The 19,322-nt window shown below is 47.0% G+C and overlaps 1 protein-coding gene across 1 annotated transcript in view; it reads right to left on the minus strand.

Annotated features, from left to right (window-relative positions):
- Positions 1 to 511: 511 nt before the first annotated feature.
- Positions 512 to 19,322, minus strand: part of PAX5 (paired box 5) — a 133,385-nt gene continuing 114,574 nt past the window's right edge. The window contains exons 10-11 of the mRNA XM_031064791.1: positions 14,203 to 14,289; positions 512 to 6,706 (exon numbers count right to left, since the gene is read on the minus strand). Of these exons, the coding sequence (XP_030920651.1) occupies positions 6,630 to 6,706; positions 14,203 to 14,289 (164 nt within the window). The 3' untranslated portion in view covers positions 512 to 6,629. The remainder of the gene's footprint in view (positions 6,707 to 14,202; positions 14,290 to 19,322) is intronic.

Here is a 19,322-nt window from a genome sequence, read left to right on the forward strand (position 1 = left end):
TCTTTCCCTCAGCAGCCAGAGGACACCCCGTCCCACAGAAGAATGGTTGGCAATACAACAGAGCCCTGCTCCAAAGCAGGGAAGGCCTTAGCAAACCACTGTGGTCTTCAGACAGGAGAGATGCCTTCAGGTTCTTCTGAAAAGTACCTGACTCCAGTCCCCAGCAAACCCTTCTGTCTTGCACCTAGGGTTGTCCTGGAGGGTGCCTCTGCTCCATGGGGAGAACAATCAGTCCACAGGACCAGGAACACTTGAGAACCTGACACCCTTCACCACCACTGACCTCATAATTTTGTGGTGGCCTGAGCTCTGCCACAGCATGGAGCACCTTACTGGGTCCAACCATGCTGCATTGGGGAGGGTGTTTGGTGACACTGGGCTGCAATGAATGACCATCTCTAATGGATGTTTTGTTCTGAGGGCCTTCGATGTCCCACTTCAAATGCAACTACCTGGTGATTTTTCCTGAGAAAGGCAGGACACAAGGTGAGGACAAGAGTGAAATCAGGCATTTTGAACTTAAAAAAATTACTTTTATTTTAGGAACCAATAAAATTATGGTAAATATTTACAAATAATTATCTCACATAAAGGTTACATAAAACCAAATGTCCACAAGTAACAGTCACTCTCATGAAAAGACACACAGATATTGAACTACGCCAATCTTATTGCATGTTTCTTCAACTAATCTAAAAATAAAAAGTGTTGCAGTCAACCATTTAACTTAGAATAAAATCACAAATTCCAGTATTGACAGGAAAAAGAATTAAAAAAAAAAAGAAAGGAAGAAAAAAACCCCTTCAAATGGCCCCTCCTTTTTGACCCATGCCTTAGCACCCCTGGTCCCCAGCCCACCTCCCTTTCCGCTACCCAAAACAAAACCCAAAATAAAATCCCCAAAATAATGTTCGACATCTTTGGCAAATTGGCACCGCTGTAATTACATTCAAATATTATAACACACAAAAGCAACACACAGCACTAAGGAAAAAACACCAAGATTTCAAGTTTGTTCTTTTCCTACTAGAAAAAAAGAATACAAAACATACACATTTTAAGAAGCATTTTTTCATCTGTTTTGCAACAGATGTTATCCCCTACTTTCAAAGGCAATTCAACTGTTATTTTTAGGATTTTTTTTGTAAATTATTTTTTGTTTGTAAGTACTTCTCAAGGTGAGGAGGCATTTCTTTTTCTCCCTCTCTTTCTTTTTCCTCTCTTTTTAAAGAAGTAAGGTTCAATGCAGGCATTGCAGACTTTGGTGGATACAATAGATATGTATTTCTTTGATGCTAGAAGTCCCTAATACATAGTTGTTTGTCTGTAAGAAAAAAAAGTTTGTCCTTTTTTTTCTTGGAAAGGAATTCCATTTGCAATGAAATGAGTTTCTGTAATTTCAAAATGTACAAAGGCCACTACAGAAAGTGAAAAACCAGGACAAGATTTTTTCCCCACAAGAGGCTGAGCAAATGGAAAGGCAGGTCTAAATGCCCACCGGCCATTTCTCCCACCTAATTTAGACAAGGCAGAGCCAGAAACCCTGGACACAGGGGTCTGGCTGGGTGGGGTCTGGGGCTGATGCAGGACTAGGATCCACGTCTCCACAACCCCTGCAAGCTTCTGAGATACTCAAGTGTGCCTACACATACAGGTGTGTAGACAGAAATTCCTACATGCATGCCTGGTCACCCAGAAATGCTGCAGCTGTGTCCAACTCAGTCCTTTCAGTCTGGCTCCCACCATGCAGCTTCTGCATTCTGTGAGCCTTTCATGGGACTGGTGAGGGAGGCCACTGCTGGAGCTGACACCTATGCCAGCTGTGATGCCAAGGTGAGCAATGTGGACACCACTTTGACATGCTTTTCACTCAGCATTTGCATGTCAAGTCTCATTAACTCAATCAAAAAAAGATCATTAATTGCTTTTGATCCTTTCAGATCCTTTCGTTTGTCATACTGTGGTAACATGTACCTGTGATAAGAGCAGATCTGAGAAACTGCAGGGCTTCCTAGCTGGCATCCCCAGCCTTGTGTTGCTACTGAGCACTCTGCCTCCAGAGCGGAGCGGCGGTTGGCTGCAGCTCAGAATGCGTGCCCAGTGCCTCTGTCAGTGCAGGCTGCCTGGCCCAGCCCTGCCTAACAGCACCCACATGTGACCATCACGCACGCCTAGCGAGACTTCGGGGCATGTTAGCCAAGAGCTGCTGGTCATCTAACATCTCATCAATGAATCCAGAAGAAAAACCAGGTTTTTCTAGAATTTGCTGGGACAGAGTCATGGGGTGGGTCAGCCTAGTGCTCTGCTACCTCTTGGGCCTCATGCTTCCTAGTGGCACATGCATGCAGAGAAGAGCAAGGTACTGGGAAGGACACTTGGTCAGAGCTATGTTGGAGCCAGTGACAGCTACACAAATTGACTCTACTACAGGCCACAGCTCTTGAAGCTGTGGGTACCCACGTCTGGAAATGAGCAAGAACATTACATGGCTTCCTTTCTCCTTCAAACTGAAGGATGTGTAAAATACATAAATTAAAGAAAAAGAAAACCAGGAATATAACCCCATTAGCTAAGACCAGCATAGCAAAGCATTTATCAACATCTGGTAGCTGCTAAGACCTGGCACAGTGGGGCTATCACACCTCCCCACCTCCCCATGCTGCTGTCTCCCATTGCACTGCCCTCACTGCAGCACCAAGAGGACTCAGTCACAGGGAGTCAAGGAGGGGTGACAGATTGTGAGCTCCATGTACCCTGGTGCTGCTTCTTTCCTCACCATCTCTTTTCCAAGTGCCTCAAGCACTGATGTTGTTGTACCAACTGCCAGTCCAATCAGAGAACTTCTCAGACATCTTGGAAAGAACAGTCACTCTCTGGCCCCATGACACCAGACCCCCATTGTTTTTCTACTTCAACAGTGATCAAAGAAAACTTCTGATCTGTTGATCCAGTCTTGAGACATCCAGAGCTCTGCAGTCAGTAGAGCTGCCTAACAATAATATGTCCATAACTGAACCTTCAGACACAATGATAAACAAACTCAGTGTCCACAACATTTTGTGTCTTCCTTGTTGTCATAGTCCGACTGCATTTAACTGAAGGTTTCCTTGACAAGTCAAAATTCCCCTCATTCATGCAATCCTGATTCTGGCCTCTATTGACTTAGTCTTACAGCAGCATTTTTCCTCTTCACCTTTCAGATTTAATTTCTTAGCCTGTGTCAGCAATGTATTTGATAAAATTATTGCTGGAGTGTCAAGTACTGGAAAACCCTCCATCTAACCAAGCCTGTAACAGAGTTCAGTGCTGAAACTGCCTGAAGGCACTTCATGGGGTTGATTTCTGCAAGGGTTTAGTAATGATTCACTGCTCCGCAGGGCACTGAAGGAAAGGATTAGCAGGGCACCCCAAACCCTAGCACTGGACTGGCTGTCTCCCCTCCCTGCAGCCCCTAAGGATCATTTGCTTCCCATCTCCACCTCACACAGTAGCCCCTCCCCCATGAAACAGTGAGGCCACAGAGACGGATGGAGGCAGGCAATCCTCTGTCCTCCCCAGATGACCACCTTCTACCAACAGTGGCTTTCAAAGATGCCCCCCAAGGAGGAGGATTCCCACTATGAAGACTTTCCTCAGAAAGTCTTTCTGAGGAAATCAGTTCGTAAATCTCAGGTGAAATATTCCCGCAACCAGAAAGTACTGTCAAGAAGCGCCATTTCCAGCAGCATGGCATGAATACTCCATGGTCTACCTGGTACTGGCTGTTCATGACAGATAGATGTCCCAGCAGATGTGAGTGAGCCATGGCTGCCATGTTTTGGGAGATGGGTCAGGCACAAGTCCCTGCTTCACATGTACAAGGGTGGGAGTTTTGGGTTTCCCCTCAGTAGCTGTCTGTGCATCCAGAGTACCTGGGATGGAGCCCACCAGTATGCCTGGCAGGCCAAGGGCTGCCCTGATGAAAGCCTTGAGACCAGTCAGGCCTGAGCACATTCACACATCCATCACCTGGAGGAAACACACCTGTCATGTCTTTCTAAAGTCCCCAGCCCAACTACAAGCACTTCTGGCATGAATATAGATATAACATCTGCTGAAATCTCATGTTTGGTCTTCTCAACATTATCTGAATTAATGTAGGTCATAAAATTCATGCTGCTGAGGAAACAAGTAAAAGTAATGTGATTGCAGGAGAGTAGGCAGAGTGGGTGAAGGACCCAATGCCAATGAGCTGCAGTTCCCTCACTGGTCATACACACTTTTTTAGGCAAGCCTGATGGTGTCCCAACAGCTAGTGTAACTCAGCACACCTCTGCTCCAGATACATCACCAGCAATGGTGGTCAAACCCTTGTTTCTCATCTCTTCAGCAAAGGCACTGGACAGACACAGCCCTTCCTGAGCTCACAGAGAAGGTGCATGTGCTTAGAGTGGAGACAATGCACACCCCTTGGCCAGGGTCGTGCACAGGGACAAAAATGCCCTTTCCAGTATTGTCCAAGGAGTGAAAGCAATCATGGGGTATGCAGAGAGTTATGAACCCAAATCAGGGCTTCAGAAGATTCCTTGTATAAATTTTCCATGCTGTAATTTGTCTTTTGTGAAAAACAAGTGTGTATCAATAATTAATTGCTGGAAGAATAAAAATAGCACTCATTTCACTGATAAGTTTATCACAAAACTTACTTCTGGGTTAGTTTAAAAGACTCTGGCTAAAATCCCTGATGGGACCTATGAACATCATGCTGAAATGTCACTGAGCTAGTGGGACCTGGATGTCTCCATGCTAAGGATTGGAACACATCTGCCCTGGAAACTTGGAAATGATGGCTGCATTTCCATACCATGAGAAGATGCCACTGGAATGGGAGAAGGAATCTCTCAGCAGATCAGTAGCCACTACAGATACCAGATATGCAGCACAAGTGATGAGGTGGGAAGGGAAAAGAGAGAATAGTGTTAACTCAGCAGCTGCCAGAGAAAGGTTTGTGCAGCTGGAACCTGGTGAATACCTGCTTGAATGTTCCTCCACAGGAGTGCATCTCAAGTTTGACACCAACAGCCTTTCTTCTGCAGGCAACCACCAACAGAAGAGCCCAGGCAGCTCTGGGTGGATGAGGATGGTTGGGTTGGGAGTAAGGAGGCTACAGCCAGGTCTTCATCTTAACAGGACCAGGGGGCTTCTCCACTGCCCTCAGGAGGGAAGGGATGGGGTCATGCCCATCATCCTTATATGGCTGGGGTTGTCTGTGCCTTGGTCTGGGCTAGGGGGAGGCTTCAGGGAGAGATCAGCAGTTCTCCTGGCTCCATGGAGAGGCAGTGATTGGTGTAGCTCCTTAGTGGTCATTCATAGCTGCTCTGCTCTCTTAATTTAGCCCCCCACAAGGTGCATATTGAAACGTGTGACTATTAGTGCTTCCTATTCAAGTAGGAGGGAAGAAACACAGAATTAGCAGAGCAAAAGTCCCCTCAGGCATGTCTGGACTACAGTGCTGGAATCTGCAATGCCTTCACAGAAATGTACAGACACCCCGAAACAAGTAATTTCCCTTTCAGCTTGGCTTGGAAAGTGAGTGCAGCTGCCCTCATGCCTGATACCCCCCACTCAATATATGCACTTAACAAAAATCATAACCACAGTATTTCTCCGCCTTCCCCTTGGGGTTTTCATGACTGGGATTTAGCACACAATCTGTAGAGATATATGTAAGGTGTCAACTGTTATTTAGGAATTCTTTCCTGGAATTAACTTGAAACCAGTGAATTTGTTCCAGTGTTTAGTATGATGACAAATGAACAGAAATTAATATTAAGCAGTAAAGTATCACAAGATTGCCTATGTCTTTCAGTTGCCCATGTGTTTGATACCAGCATATAGCATGATCACACACAACTGTCAAATAGGATGCTCTATATAGAAACAACATCAGCCCAAAATACAGCTACAATGAGTGTTAACCTGGTTCAAAGTTGCTTAAAGCTTACTGAGTTCTTTGAATCAGTGCACCAATTTCAAAACACACTTTTGGATGTGTTTTGACTTCATTCTTGTACAGTGTTGCTGTTTATGCTTAAGCTACTCTTACAGTAATACAAACAAGCAAATATTTACAGTGGTGTGCTTGCGTAAAGTTGAGCAGACTGATTTTTTCTTTGCCACACACAAAAAAAAAAAAAAAAGAAAAAAAAAGAAAAAAAGAAAAGAAGAAGAAGAAGAAAAGAAAATTGCCTTAAGTCTCACAGCCTGTTTCAGTGTGCAGCAAGAGGGAGCTGCCCCAAGGGGAGCTGCTCACACCTCTTCCTTATCCCCAGATACAGCCATGGCACCCGCAGGCGATTAAAGCAGTGGCCAGCCGGCTGCAAAGAACGTGAAGCTACCACACAGTTTTGACCACACAGAGCTCCAGGAGTGCCACTTCCTCCTGTTTCTCTGTTTGATTCAGGACCCAACCAGATTTAAGAATACAATAATCAGTTCAACAAGCTTTAAGAGCAAAATTTCAATGATCATGTTCCTACTAGGTACTTTCTCCTTCCCTTTTGGAGAGGCTGGCATGGTGGCAGCAAGATGAGTCGTCGCGGCTCTCCCAGATGCGTGTGCCGTCAGCGCCGATGCCCTGAGCGCCGGCGTCAGTGGCGGTCATAGGCGGCGGCAGCAGTTGGTGCGGCTGCTCCACGGGCTGTAGCGCTGTAGTAGTAGGGGGAGCCTGTGAGAGATGAGACCACTGTGAGGAAGACAAAGGTGGAGAGCTGCCAGCTTGCAGTGTTCTGACAATGGGTGATAGAGAGCACTCCAGCCAAAGCTTCAATGAAGGCTGGGTAAATAGAATGAAAATTGCATTCATTCATTCATTCTGCATGAGAAGAAGGCTAGCACTGCTCTGCATTGCTGCTTGCCATTCAATACCTTCTTCCATTCCTTCACTCAAAACATCAACTTCATTTACTTCATGAAAAGAAGTTAATTACTTTTCAGAACAGAAAATCAAGATATTCCAACCCCAACATACTACCATACTCTGACTTCTTTTAATTTTCCCCCTCCTTTTAGAAGGAGGAGGTTGACCCCCAAAGTATTCCAATTATTTCAATGAAAGCACTTGTTTACCAAGAAAAGGTCTGAAAAATATTGGTGAAAATTCTCTGTCCTGCAGGGCTAAGCACTGGTGGGTAGGATGATTACCCAAGGATTGCCAGGACTATTTGTTTGAATGAGGAAGAGTCTTTGGTATCCAGAGATACCAAACTGTCCAGCCAGCACCAGTTTTAAGAAACCTTCCAAGCACACCTGCAATGAAAGCAACTCCAATCCACCCTAAAAAGGGAATTTTCTCTCTTCAAGGTGCTACCAGTTTGGTCTGGAAGTCACCAGTTTCTTTGAATCAGTGCACCAATTTCAAAACACACTTTTGGATGTGTTTTGACTTCATTCTTGTACAGTGTTGCTGTTTATGCTTAAGCTACTCTTACAGTAATACAAACAAGCAAATATTTTGTCTTATACAAAATGTCTTTATACAAAAAGGGAATTTTCTCTCTTCAAGGTGCTACCAGTTTGGTCTGGAAGTCACCAGTTTCACATGCAAGAGATGTGAGGCACATCACAGTGTGGAAAAACCCCTCTGGAAGGACTCATACTCAGCCACATTCATCTGAGACCATCAGGGAGGTTTGGATGAGCAACAATGAGCCAATGCAAGTAACAGCTCTGGAGTAGTAAGGGCTGCAGGGTTTGTTTTCATGAGTGGCCCTGTCTGAGAGCTGCCTTCCATCCTAAGCTCCCTGCCTTCAATACACATGGGACAGCAGTCTATCAGACACTGTGAAGGGTCTTCACAGCCCTGGATGTGACTTGCTGCAGAAGCAGTGACTTCTGCTGCTTCAGTGACACAGAGGAGCTGGCCCCACCAGGAAAAGGTGATGCCACCACCTCAGTGGGGACTGTGGACCCCTTAGGAAAGCATCAGTGGCAGTGAAGCCAGAGGTGCATTTTTTGGTTGTTCCCTTCCCATCCCAGACTAGCAAACACTGCTCCTGCAGGTCCAATGGTTGCCCAGCCCCTAGGCATGGCCTGAGTGTAGCAGTGCCCCAGTCATTCTACCACCATGGCCCTGCACACCCTCTGGAGCTGGAAGGGGAACCCAGCTGGCATGCCTGGTGCTGTTGATAACGTGCTCTGAGCTGAGTCAAAAGCCTTCCCCTCTGGGAGGCTGGAGAGCCTCCTGCTGTCTCCTCTTATTGTACAGCCTCCCGAGGAACACTTTGCTGTTCACTCCAAAATTATCTGAGTGATTACTTGAGGGCTGCTGGTTCAAAAGCCCAGGCACAGAGTGAGAATCACACAGGGATTTTAGGCTACCCTAATCCCTAAAATCAGGGTAATTTGCTGTTAACCATTAGCAAAATGCAGGGCTACCTCACTGCCGTGGGTCCAACAGGCTCAATCTGACAGGCAAGCCCAGCTGTTCCTTCTAGGCTGCTTTTGTCCAGAGAGCCACATCAGGAGATCAGCTCAGCTTTCATCACCAGCCTCCAGCTTTTCATTTCCAAAGGAGCACAAGCTGATACAACCAAAAAACAGAGCACAGGCAGCATTTGCTCTTGCCCAATATGTGTAATGTGCTGCTCAGCACAGTTGGTCAGAGAAGAAAACTTCATCATGGTCAGTATCCTACCACAGCATGTGGCACTCTGATTCTGGAACCTTGAGGGATCAGAAACAGAGGACTTTGGCTACTGGAATGTGTCTCCTGAACTGTGCTGTGGCAAAACAGGAGCTTGTACACAGTGTGTGGGTCTGTGTTGTCCTCAGTTGCATCCTTACTGATGCAGACATCCAAAATCAGACAAACCCACTGTGAAGTGTTTAAACAAAGTAAAGCAATCTTCAGGAGTGTGGTCCTAGCTGACTAGAAAGACAGTTTTACTGTACACAAGAATACTCAAAGAGAGTCCGTGAAATCACTGACCGGGATAAACACTTGCAAAGATGTCTTTATACAAACTCCTAGGCAGGAGTCAATCTGACCTAGGTTTATTTACTAAAAGCAAAAATAATTTAAGCCATAGTCAATGGTGTTAAAGCAGATCCCTTCAGTAGGTCATCATTCCACTTATGTTTACACAAGTGTAGTCTTGTGTTATCAGTTGAGGCACCACAACTGCTATCCTGGGTTGGACAGATAGTCTTCTTCCAGGTAACTGACATCAGGTTAAGGAGCCCCAGCCTCACGAGCTGTATTTCCTGGAGAATACTGGAAAGCTTCACAAGGACAGTGAAAACCATTCTCATGGGTAGCCTAAAATTAAATGCTGTATACTTCATATCCCAGCCAAACTCAAGCCACTGAAAGCAGATAAAACTTCCCTGGTTGAATTGGCTACTCTTGAATGAGCAAAGGCAACCTTGAAATGTGCATGCCATGTCTAGCTGGGGTTTTGAGGATGTTCTTCGGGAGCTGCCCTCTTGGGGTGCCCAGTTTGTTGGCCCATGTCCCCTCATGGCCAGTCCAGCTGCACAGACGTCCCTGGGGATCATGGCAGGCAGTACCTTGAGGTAAAACAGCTCACAGGCCAGTGCAGAGGCAGGTGGAATGCTGTCCTCACCCACCACAGCACCAGGAGCTCAATGTGGAGCAGGCAGTGATGGTGGTCATCAGAGATCCCAGTCCCCACTGGCATCAGCACTAGCACTAGTCATGGCAGCTCAGCTCAGGCAGGAGGAAAAACACACAGGTGGAATCCAGCGGCACCAAACAATTTGACTCATGGAGCAGTGTGTGGGTCCCACCAGAGCTGGATGCAGTGCTTTCTGAGGTTTTGGGGTAAATGGGGTCTTTTGAGGGTCAGAGCCTTTGTTTTCACACTCCCTCTTCCTCTACATCTGTTCTGACTCAATGCAGCTACAAAAAGCCCAATATTTCTCCCATGCATTCCAAAGGCCTTGCATTTCTCTCAAGTTAGATTTTGCCAGTTTGCCTTTCAGCTGTGCAATCAAATAAGCTTGTATTTAAAGTGAAAAATGAAATCACTCACTCTTCCTGTCACCATGCCCCCATCCAGAACAGACTAGTCCATCCTTCTGTCATTTTTCCTTTCTAATTCATGCTATCATCAATTTACTTCTTGACACAGTCATTTCTAGTGCCTACTTGTTCTCTAATCTTTCCACAGAATCCCACAGAGGAATTGAATCTAATCCTAATTGAGAGACTCCAAGCCCTGCCCTTGCATGATGCCTTGCCAGAACTGGCAGACATGGCCCGGGGATGGTGCAGCCAAACCCCCCCAGCCCACGCACAGGGATCACATCTGCATGTGAGCAGGGAAACTGCATCAGACAGAACCCACAGTGAGCAGGATTCAGGCAAATGCTACAAGACAACCAAAACTGACTTTTTTTCTTCATTAGACAGTGTTGCTGTTATCTGTCCTTACCAGGCACATGTTGAGCTGATCCTATGCTGGTGTCCACCAGTACGTGCCAACAGCCTGAGCCCTAGACATGCATGTTTGCCTCTCATGCGCTCATGCATGTGCCTCTGTGTGCATCCCTGCACTGTACTGCTTGCAGGTCATTTGCAGGACAATATGGGGAAAAAAATAAAGGAAAAAGATGTTCCTTCCCTGAACTCTTTGTCTGGCTATGAGATGGAGATACCCACTTCAGCCACTAAGCCAGACCATACAAGTGGCCAGGGTTTATGTCCTCTTCCCAGCACATTCCCGCAGGAACTTGGGGACTGTCCTCACTCTTGCTGTGGTTGAGGTCAGACTGAGTCATTCCCCACAGCAAACATTCTCTCTGACACCAAGAGAGGTGTGGGCGCCACCAGGGTGATGCAGGATGCAAGAACATGAAGACACTGCAAAGCTGCAGCAGATAACTGACTTCTGCCCCTGCTTCTGTTGACCATTCTAAAGGACTGTGGCTTGATTGTCTGCTCTTCCCCAGGAGCCATGGGGCACAGAATTTGGGACTGCCCCAGAGCAGAGGGAGCACATTCCCCCATCTGCACTGGTTTCACGACAGCTGGGACAGAAGAGGCTTGGTGTGTGGTGCAGAGGTGAGAAGCATCAAAGCCAGGGCAGAGCAGACAGCAGGGTAATGGTGAGTAGCTGGTGTTCTGCTGGGGCCAGACAACCTATTCCCAGTGTCTGCATGAACATGGTTCTGCCTTCCCCTGAAGACACCACCACACACCCCTCCTTGCTGCTCCACACATACGGGACAAAGACTGGGGACTAAAAACCAAAGCTTTCTCAGTATTCTCATCTCTCTCTTTTTACTCTCCCCCAGATATAATTTTTCAATCCAAGTATCCTTTCCTCCACTTGCAAATCATGGCATTTCTGCTTTTAGTTCCTCTTTCACAGGTCTCAGACTTGTGTGATTGCTGTGGTGCAATTCTTCCTTGCCAGCACAGGGAATTAATTGAATGTAGGTGCTGCTAAGTGCTTACAGTATTACACTTTCATCTCAGTGAAAGGAGCAGGACTTTGTAAAACAAACTGTGTCAGGCAATGTACCAGTCCTGATTAATTTTGTCAAGGTTTCTGCTTTGAGGCTGATACTGCCAGAGCTTATTCTTGGGAGAGAATTACTAAATGCACTCACGTATACTCCTGAGAGGAGTGGAAGCATCCTGGATATAGTTCAAATTAACCTATTCTCCACTGCGTGTGCCCAGGCTCATCACACAGCACCTTCTGAGCGTGCAGGGAGACTTGGAGCAGGTTTAAAGGCCCTGCCACAGACTCCTACTTGCCCTAAAGTACCAGTGGGATTAGCAGGCATTAGGGAGAAGGGATTGTAGGATCAGCCTTCGAGTGACAAAGGTAGAGCTGTGGATAAGAGGGATCTCTGTAAGGCACAAGAGACATCTGACCCATTGACTGTAGTTGATTGCAGACACATTCTTGATCAGATCATACCACAGTACCTGGACCTACCCATGGTCAGACAGGGGATTCCCTCTCCAGGAAACTCCAGCCCCCCCAGTTCTGTGATCAGATTGAACTGAAATGGTAAGTTCATCTTTAGGCTCGCTGCAGAACAAAAACTCATGCTTCTTTTTTTTTTTTTTAATGCTGAAACAAAGTATATTGAAGAGGACAAAAATAAGGAAGCCAAGATTATATGTTTTACGTTTTCCAACAGAAAAAAAAAATCAGCATTGACATTATAGCATGAAACACTTCAATTTCAAAAAAGCTACAGTTTCTGGAAAAATATTATAGCCTCTGATTCTTTTTGCCCTTGCCTCATTTAAACACACGTTCACAGCATGCTGCTGGGTAAATGCATGAAGAAATCTGCTGAAGAAATCCCCTCCAGCCAGGGAATTAGCTTTGCTGTAAGAAGCACACATAACCGTTCATATGTCAAAGATCAGTCAGAATTTGCCCCCAAAATGCATGATCCAAAAAGGAAATGAGAAAAAGAGGATCAGTGCAGAAAAAAGGATATGGCACAGGTAAAAGGTCCTGGCAGCAAGCAGTTGTCTCATGACTGGCCTCTGTATAAAGTCTTCTGCTGACCCAGACCTACCCATCTTCAGCATCTTCAAGGCATCACAGGGACCTACCCTGCCCAACACTGTGGACAGCATGCTCTGAGCTGGTACAGGTCCATCACCTCCAATAAAGAGCTGAGCAGGCCATGGCTGCAACCTACTGCTGACAGAATGGAAGGGCCACTGCCCACACTGGTGGGGTTGCTCAGGAATGGCTTTGGGGCGGCTCCAGAAAGAGTGCACACCCTTCTAATGGAGGTGAATATCCCCAGGCAGGAAGATAGTAAACAGCCCAGGAGCCTCTCCAGAAGTCCTGTCTTCATGCAGAAGAGCAGGATGAGAGCTGGGTTGTCATTTACTTTTAGTATCATGCCAATTTCTTTAACACTTCAGAAGGAAACTCTTTTTTAAGGGTTTTTTTTGTTGTTGTTGTTGTTTTACACAAAACCTGGCTTCCCAGGCCTATCCATGATGCAGAGCATTGCTGAAGCAGCTTTCCTGATTCAAAAGGAGCTGCAAAATGAGAAATGAAGAAAGCATGGTGTGTGCTCTTGCCTCTGGCAAAAGCATCTTCCCCATGCTGCTCAACCAAAATTCTGCCAGCACCACTGGCTGTGGCCATGGAAACAGTGGGTTTAAGCACGGGGACTCCCCTGGCTTTGTGCAGCTATGCCCATCCATATTAGCTGAAGATCTGTCTGTTGATTTATGATGGAAGCGCTAACAAACCCTTAAATGTGGCACAGCAAATAACAGCATTATACCAGCACCATGGCATGAGAGGCAGAGGCTGTCTATTGCTCCCGAAGGATTTGTTTAAGGACAAGAACCATGATGAATACAGCCTGGGTGGTTCAATTACATGGGGACTCAATTACTTAAAACAAAGAAACTGGATGAAAAAAGTATGACAAAAATTCAAAATTATTGCACTGCTGGAGGTCACATATAACAGCCCTGTCATCCATAAATCTGGAAATCTCTAAGGCATGCTACTCCTGTGTTGAGAGATGACAATTAATTGGTATTTTACTTACCTCATCCATGCAAATTATGCAGGGAAAAATTCTAATTACTGCATGCTACATGTATATAAGGTCAAAGTGGGCCAGCTTTTGACGGGGTGTAAAATGGATTATGTTTATCCTTCACATGAGGGCCATGATCCTGCAGGAGTTACAGGGCTTCTGTCTCCCATTGCTCATAAGGACCATGCTGGCATCAGTGAGGCTGTACCAGTGGTCTCTTGCTGAGGAGAGATGGAGTGGGCATACACACAACTGGGAAGCAAACACAACATGAGATCAGGGAGAAATGCAAAGCACACACACAAGCAAGCAGCAATGTCATAGGAAGCAGTGGAGCTTACAATTGGCTGCAAGCAAACTGACATCACAAGTTTTGTCTGAACAGGGTCCCATACCCTCAAAAAACTTGGTGACCCTGCTTTCCAGCAATACTCTATGTCTCTGGATGGATTTTTGTCAGAAGCAGGAAGACAAGACATTTGGGCCGTCTTGTTGGCAAAGTGAACCAAGAGTAATCATGCATCCCAGTGGGGACCTGCAGTCCCATTCTGGGTCTAAACATGACTGAGGACAAGCTAGGACACACATTCTGCCCATCCCAGGGCTGGACAAACACTGCACACCTTGCACTGATCTCTCTAGACAGGGGTGAACACTTACCCAGGAGTCCAGGGTTGGGAAACCTCCAGGAGTCGTTGTATGTTGAATATTGTGGGTGGCTGTATGGGCTCCCAGAAAACTCGCTCCCTAAGTTAAAGAGATAAAGACAGAATAAAAGGTCATTTGATTTGAGATGACAGTTACCATTTTGATGTAAAGGGGCTCTCCAGTGTGTGCTCTGCTCTACTGACAGCCACAGTAAAAGCACTGGTGGACACTCTACCTTGAGGAAGGGGAATATGGAATAAAGGATTAAGTAAATGGTGCACACATCTTTTACGTGTCTTTTTTGTGCTGCAGCCCAGGCCTCTGGGACACACTGATGGGGCTGGCCTTTGCCTCTCCAGCCCTACAGGACTCAGGTGAGAAGCACAATACAAGGACAGAGCTGTCCAGATGGTCTCTGCTGCAGGATAAGACGTACCAGACAGTTTCTAGAAATTGGATACCCTTCATGGAAAACTTGTCATGGTCACAGATATTTCTCCAACACTGTAACCCAAGGAGAGGGATGTTTGCTTTAGTTTCAGACAGATTTGAACCCTGCAGATAAAAGCACAAAAAATGCTTGAAAAATTATGGCTATTTATCTCCCCATCAGCTCGCATTCTTCCCATCTGTTTGTTCTCTTCATATGTCACCTGCTTCATACTTCAGTTGCAAGGTCTTCAGAACAGAGCCTTGCACCATGGGGCTGTGACCTGGCCCCTCCACCACACAAATGCCAACACTGCTGCTGTTTTATTAGGAAATATTCCTTGAATTACAGATTTCCTCCTCTCTCTCTTTGTTCCTCCTTCCCTTCTCCCTCTCCCACATGTAAATATATAAAAGCACGGCACAGCAGGAGAAAGGGTATGTTTCCTAAGGCAAGATTTGAGGGCTGACAGGCCACAGCAGATCCTTGCCACGACCTTTGCCTGCTTTGGTCCTTGGCGCTGGCATAGCCATGACCCCATATCCAGGAGCTGCCATAACCCCAGCTAGGCAGTGGACCCCTGACAGTGTGTCCTGAGCAGCTCAAGCACCCTTGTCCCGTACAATCTATAGACCCAACCTGGAAACCACATCTGGCTCTCCTGGCCAGTGAGTAGCCATGGTTTTGACCGTTTACTGGCACACTGGTGCCAGGGAAGAGGGGATGATGCTCTGGTCACCAAAACATATGGTAAGGTCCAGGATGGCTTGATCTCCACATGATTCTGCTTCAGTGAAAACAAGCTGCCTCTCTGCCTGCATCACAAGATGAACAGACTGAGTGTGCTGACAGCCGGACCAGCCCATCACTAGTCTGCTACAGGAAGTCTCTGTTAGCATCTCTTCCTTGTTTCTTTTCTGCAGCCCTTTGGACCCATGACACTTACTAGGAGCAACCTACTCTCTCTCCCCAACACAGCTTCCATAGAGAGAAGGGCCAAAATATGCAGCAGCAAGTGCTTCCACACTTAGCACACCTTGCTGTGCCAACAACTCTTCACAAGCTCAGAGTAGGGTTTTCCTTATTGCCTCTAAGGAATGGCAGTAGTTCACCCTGTGCCATGAAAAATTGAGCTGTTTCAAACCTTCCTTCACAGGGAAGTACATAGTACCTACAATTCTTCTCAGCTCTGTCCCTATGGCTGATGGATGACTTCAGTGCCTGAAGGTTACCTCTGTCAGAGTGCTCATTCTAAACGAGTAAGGCACAGCAAAGTTGACAATGCCTAAAGAGATGCTCAGCATACTGCAGCCACTTGACATACTGCAGCCAGTGGCAAGAGCATCCCCATTGCCTTCCACCAGACAGGGATCCCTCTCTCTCCTGCAGGACACAGAAGCTTCTCTTATGTCCTTTCTGCCTCTGCATCAAAACACTTGAGGCTGTTGTCTCACCCAGAGTCCTCCCTGATTTTTCCCTGCTTCTATAGCTCCTGGGCATCCTGCTCATCTCTGGCCCAGCCTGTGTTTCTGGTATTTGCCCAAGCCTGCAAAGCACACAGGCAAAGGTCTGTCTGGGAACTTCACTTGTGAGAGTCACAATTGTTTCCCAGGCCTGAAGTCACGGTCACATTCTCCTGCCAATGTGTGGCACACTGAAATCCTTTCATTCTCTGGGTACCTGTTCTACAAGAAGGCTATCACACACCACCTTTCCCAGGGGTCTCATTTCTTCCTTTCCACAGGGAAGTGAGATTTTCAAAGGTTTAGCTCTGGTTGAGTTGCGCAAAACAGCTGTGCTGCCTGACTGACATGACACACAAAAGCAGATGGGAGTGAGCCTTGCTGCTACACCCTTCCTGAGAGCTGTGCAGTGCATGGACCCAGGCACAGAGTGGACAGGACAGGAGATGTAGATCGCTGTTGTGGGCTCTTTGCACAGAGCGCACAGAAAAGCTTGTCCTGTCATTCCTGCACCAGGAGCACTCCAGGCTTGGAAAAAAGCTCACAATGAGCTGTTTTATGCCTGCAAGAGCTTCATCCCAAGGGGAAGCATTCTCCCCTTGGACAACATGACACCTCATTTTCAGCTCTCCCAGCACTCTCCTGTCCCTTGATCCTTTCCTCCCTTCTTCCATCCCCCTCTCCCTCCCCTGTCCTATTCTCCTGGAGCTGCACAGACACAGTCCATTCCATGCTGATGCTGTGCATGCCATGGAGTGGGCAGCAGCACTTTCCAAGCGTTTATCACTGCTGCAGCAGGGCTGTGGGTGGGAATGGGCTGACATTTCATTGTTTCATCCTCTCCTGTCTTGCCCTCCTCCCCCACCATCCCCACTGCCCTCCTCCCCACACTCACACACAGACACACATCGCGGACCCTCTCTGGGGGATGCTCCAGTGCCTGTCAGGCTGAGGCTTCCAATTCTCTGTTTTTTATGCCTCAGTGGTCAGGGTGTCAAGCTCCTGCAGTACAGACCAGCCAGAAGCCCGAGGAGTCACTGAGCACCATCAGCTCAGTGACAGTATTGCTCGCTTCTTAACATACTCTGCATATCCATCAGCCTTGCTGGAGCGGGGGGAGGGGAAAAGAAAAAGAGAGAGAGAGAGAGAGAGAGAAGGAGGGTAAGAAGGAAAATGAGAGGAAAGAAACATAGAAACGTGGAAGAAGGGAGGGGAAAAAGAGAAGTGGGGGAGAAAATTTCAAGCCCTGTTTATTACCACCACAAGACTTGGGCAGACAAATGGTACAGCCCTAAGTGAAACTAAGGTAGATGAATGAACATTGCATGACTGCTTCACAAATTTCACCAGATATTCCAACGTCCATCAACTACACTTCTTGACAGCACTTCTTAGCAGACAGCCCTCGCCCCATTCAAAAACAAACACCACAGATCAGCCATCCAAGGATGCACACACGTGCAGTATGTTGCGCACACTGACTGTCACAACATGAGGAAAGGGTGGGAATCACACACATGCCTCCTTCATGTAATATGAAATAAGCTTTCTCCGCCGTAGTTCTCACCTCCATGAAACACAAAGACACAAAACAAAGGATTCCTGTGAGAGTTAGCTCACCTCTTTGACACAAACCTGTCTCTACACTCCACATACGGCTTTAGCCCTAAAGGGGTCAGACCGTTCCATCATGCTCCCAGAAGTAGAGGTAAGGAGGGGAAAGAACAAAGGCTGATTCCCAATAACACTGCTGCTACAAACCAGTGGCAAGCCCCGGGACATGCAGTCCACCCTGAGACAGTGGGACAAAGATAGACAGTCGGATGGTGGTGGATGGGCCTTCTGCTGCTGCAAAACAGTACTGTCCACTCTGCTGCATTCTTTCTCTGGGGACCCCAACTCATGTTTATCAGTCTTCTTGATTTTAAGGTAAGCTTCCTGAAAGTCTTCTTCCCAATTTGTAGAGAAGCTGAAAAGCATTTCAAGAACGAAGAAATAAATGAAAAAATATCACCATGTTTTTCATACTCCTGTGGCTTTAGAGAACTGCTGCTGCAGGCACATCCATGTACCAGTAGTGGGAATGGGCCAAGAGGGTAAGGAAAAACTTTGTGCCCTGCAGAAAGGCAGAAGGATGTCAAAGCATGACCAGCTCTGACAGAGGCCATGTTCAGCCAAGGTGTGGAAACTTCCCAGGATGGAAAAAGCCTGACCACTGTCACTACACTACATCATTCAACATGTAGAGCATCTGGCTGCAGCCCTATGAAGCATAGCAGTCATGAGTCCTAGGACTGCGCGACAGCACCAGCAGAAAACAGCAGATTAGTCATTGTCCAGCTGATGGTACTTTTGGACTGAAATGCAGAATTTGTGCAAATAGTCTGCAAAGGAGCTTCATATGCCATTTCTAAGTATAACACATAAGAAAGACCTCATGAATTAGAAGCTCCAGAGCCAGTACAGTGCAACAGGAATGTTGGAGGTTAGGACTTTTCCTTTTTTTTTCCTTCTCAGATGGAATTTTCTCCCATTTGTTTCCTCTGAGATGATAACTACGATACTTAAGAGACAAAAGACGTGGCTTGGAGGAGGGGGGCTCTAAGCTGGGGGGCTTTCTCTCAGGAAGTGCACAAATGTTCCAAGATTTTGGCTGGGGAGTGAGGGACTGCGCTCCACCTTAGCTCTCGCCCTCACTCTCAGGATCAGAGGAGGGACGGTCATGGTCTTGGTGCCAGGCTGCTGCTGTGGGGAGAATTTGCCACCACTGCAGGGTTCTGTTCTTCACTGCTTCTCCCTTTGGTAAGCCTTTGCTTGTTGAAGCCGCCATTGAACTGGGACTTTTTCAACACTGCAAACAACCCTTCCCATCTGCTCAAGTGCCTTAGGGGAAAATCTGGGACTACAACCTGTCCCCCCTCCAGAAGGAGCCTGGCTGCCACTGCCCAGTCCCGCTGTCTTCTGCCACTGCTTTGTGCTTTGTGCTACCCTTTACCCAACAGCCTGTGTCTGCCGAGACCCCCACAGCTCCTGGCATACCTTTGAGTTCTTGCTACACTTTGTTTTGCCACCCCAGATATGGTCGCCCCTGCTGTTCCAGCCTGAGGCTCCTGCTACAGTGCATTTCAGCAGCCAGTGAGGCACTAAGATCAGCTGCTCCCCATGCATTTGCCAAGGAAGCCCCTTTTCTGGAAGCCCCTTTTCGGGAAGCTCCATTTCTGGAAACCCCTTTCCTCCCT

This window comes from Geospiza fortis, unplaced genomic scaffold (assembly GCF_000277835.1).
Source record: "Geospiza fortis unplaced genomic scaffold, GeoFor_1.0 scaffold545, whole genome shotgun sequence".
In the NCBI taxonomy this organism is placed as follows: domain Eukaryota; kingdom Metazoa; phylum Chordata; class Aves; order Passeriformes; family Thraupidae; genus Geospiza; species Geospiza fortis.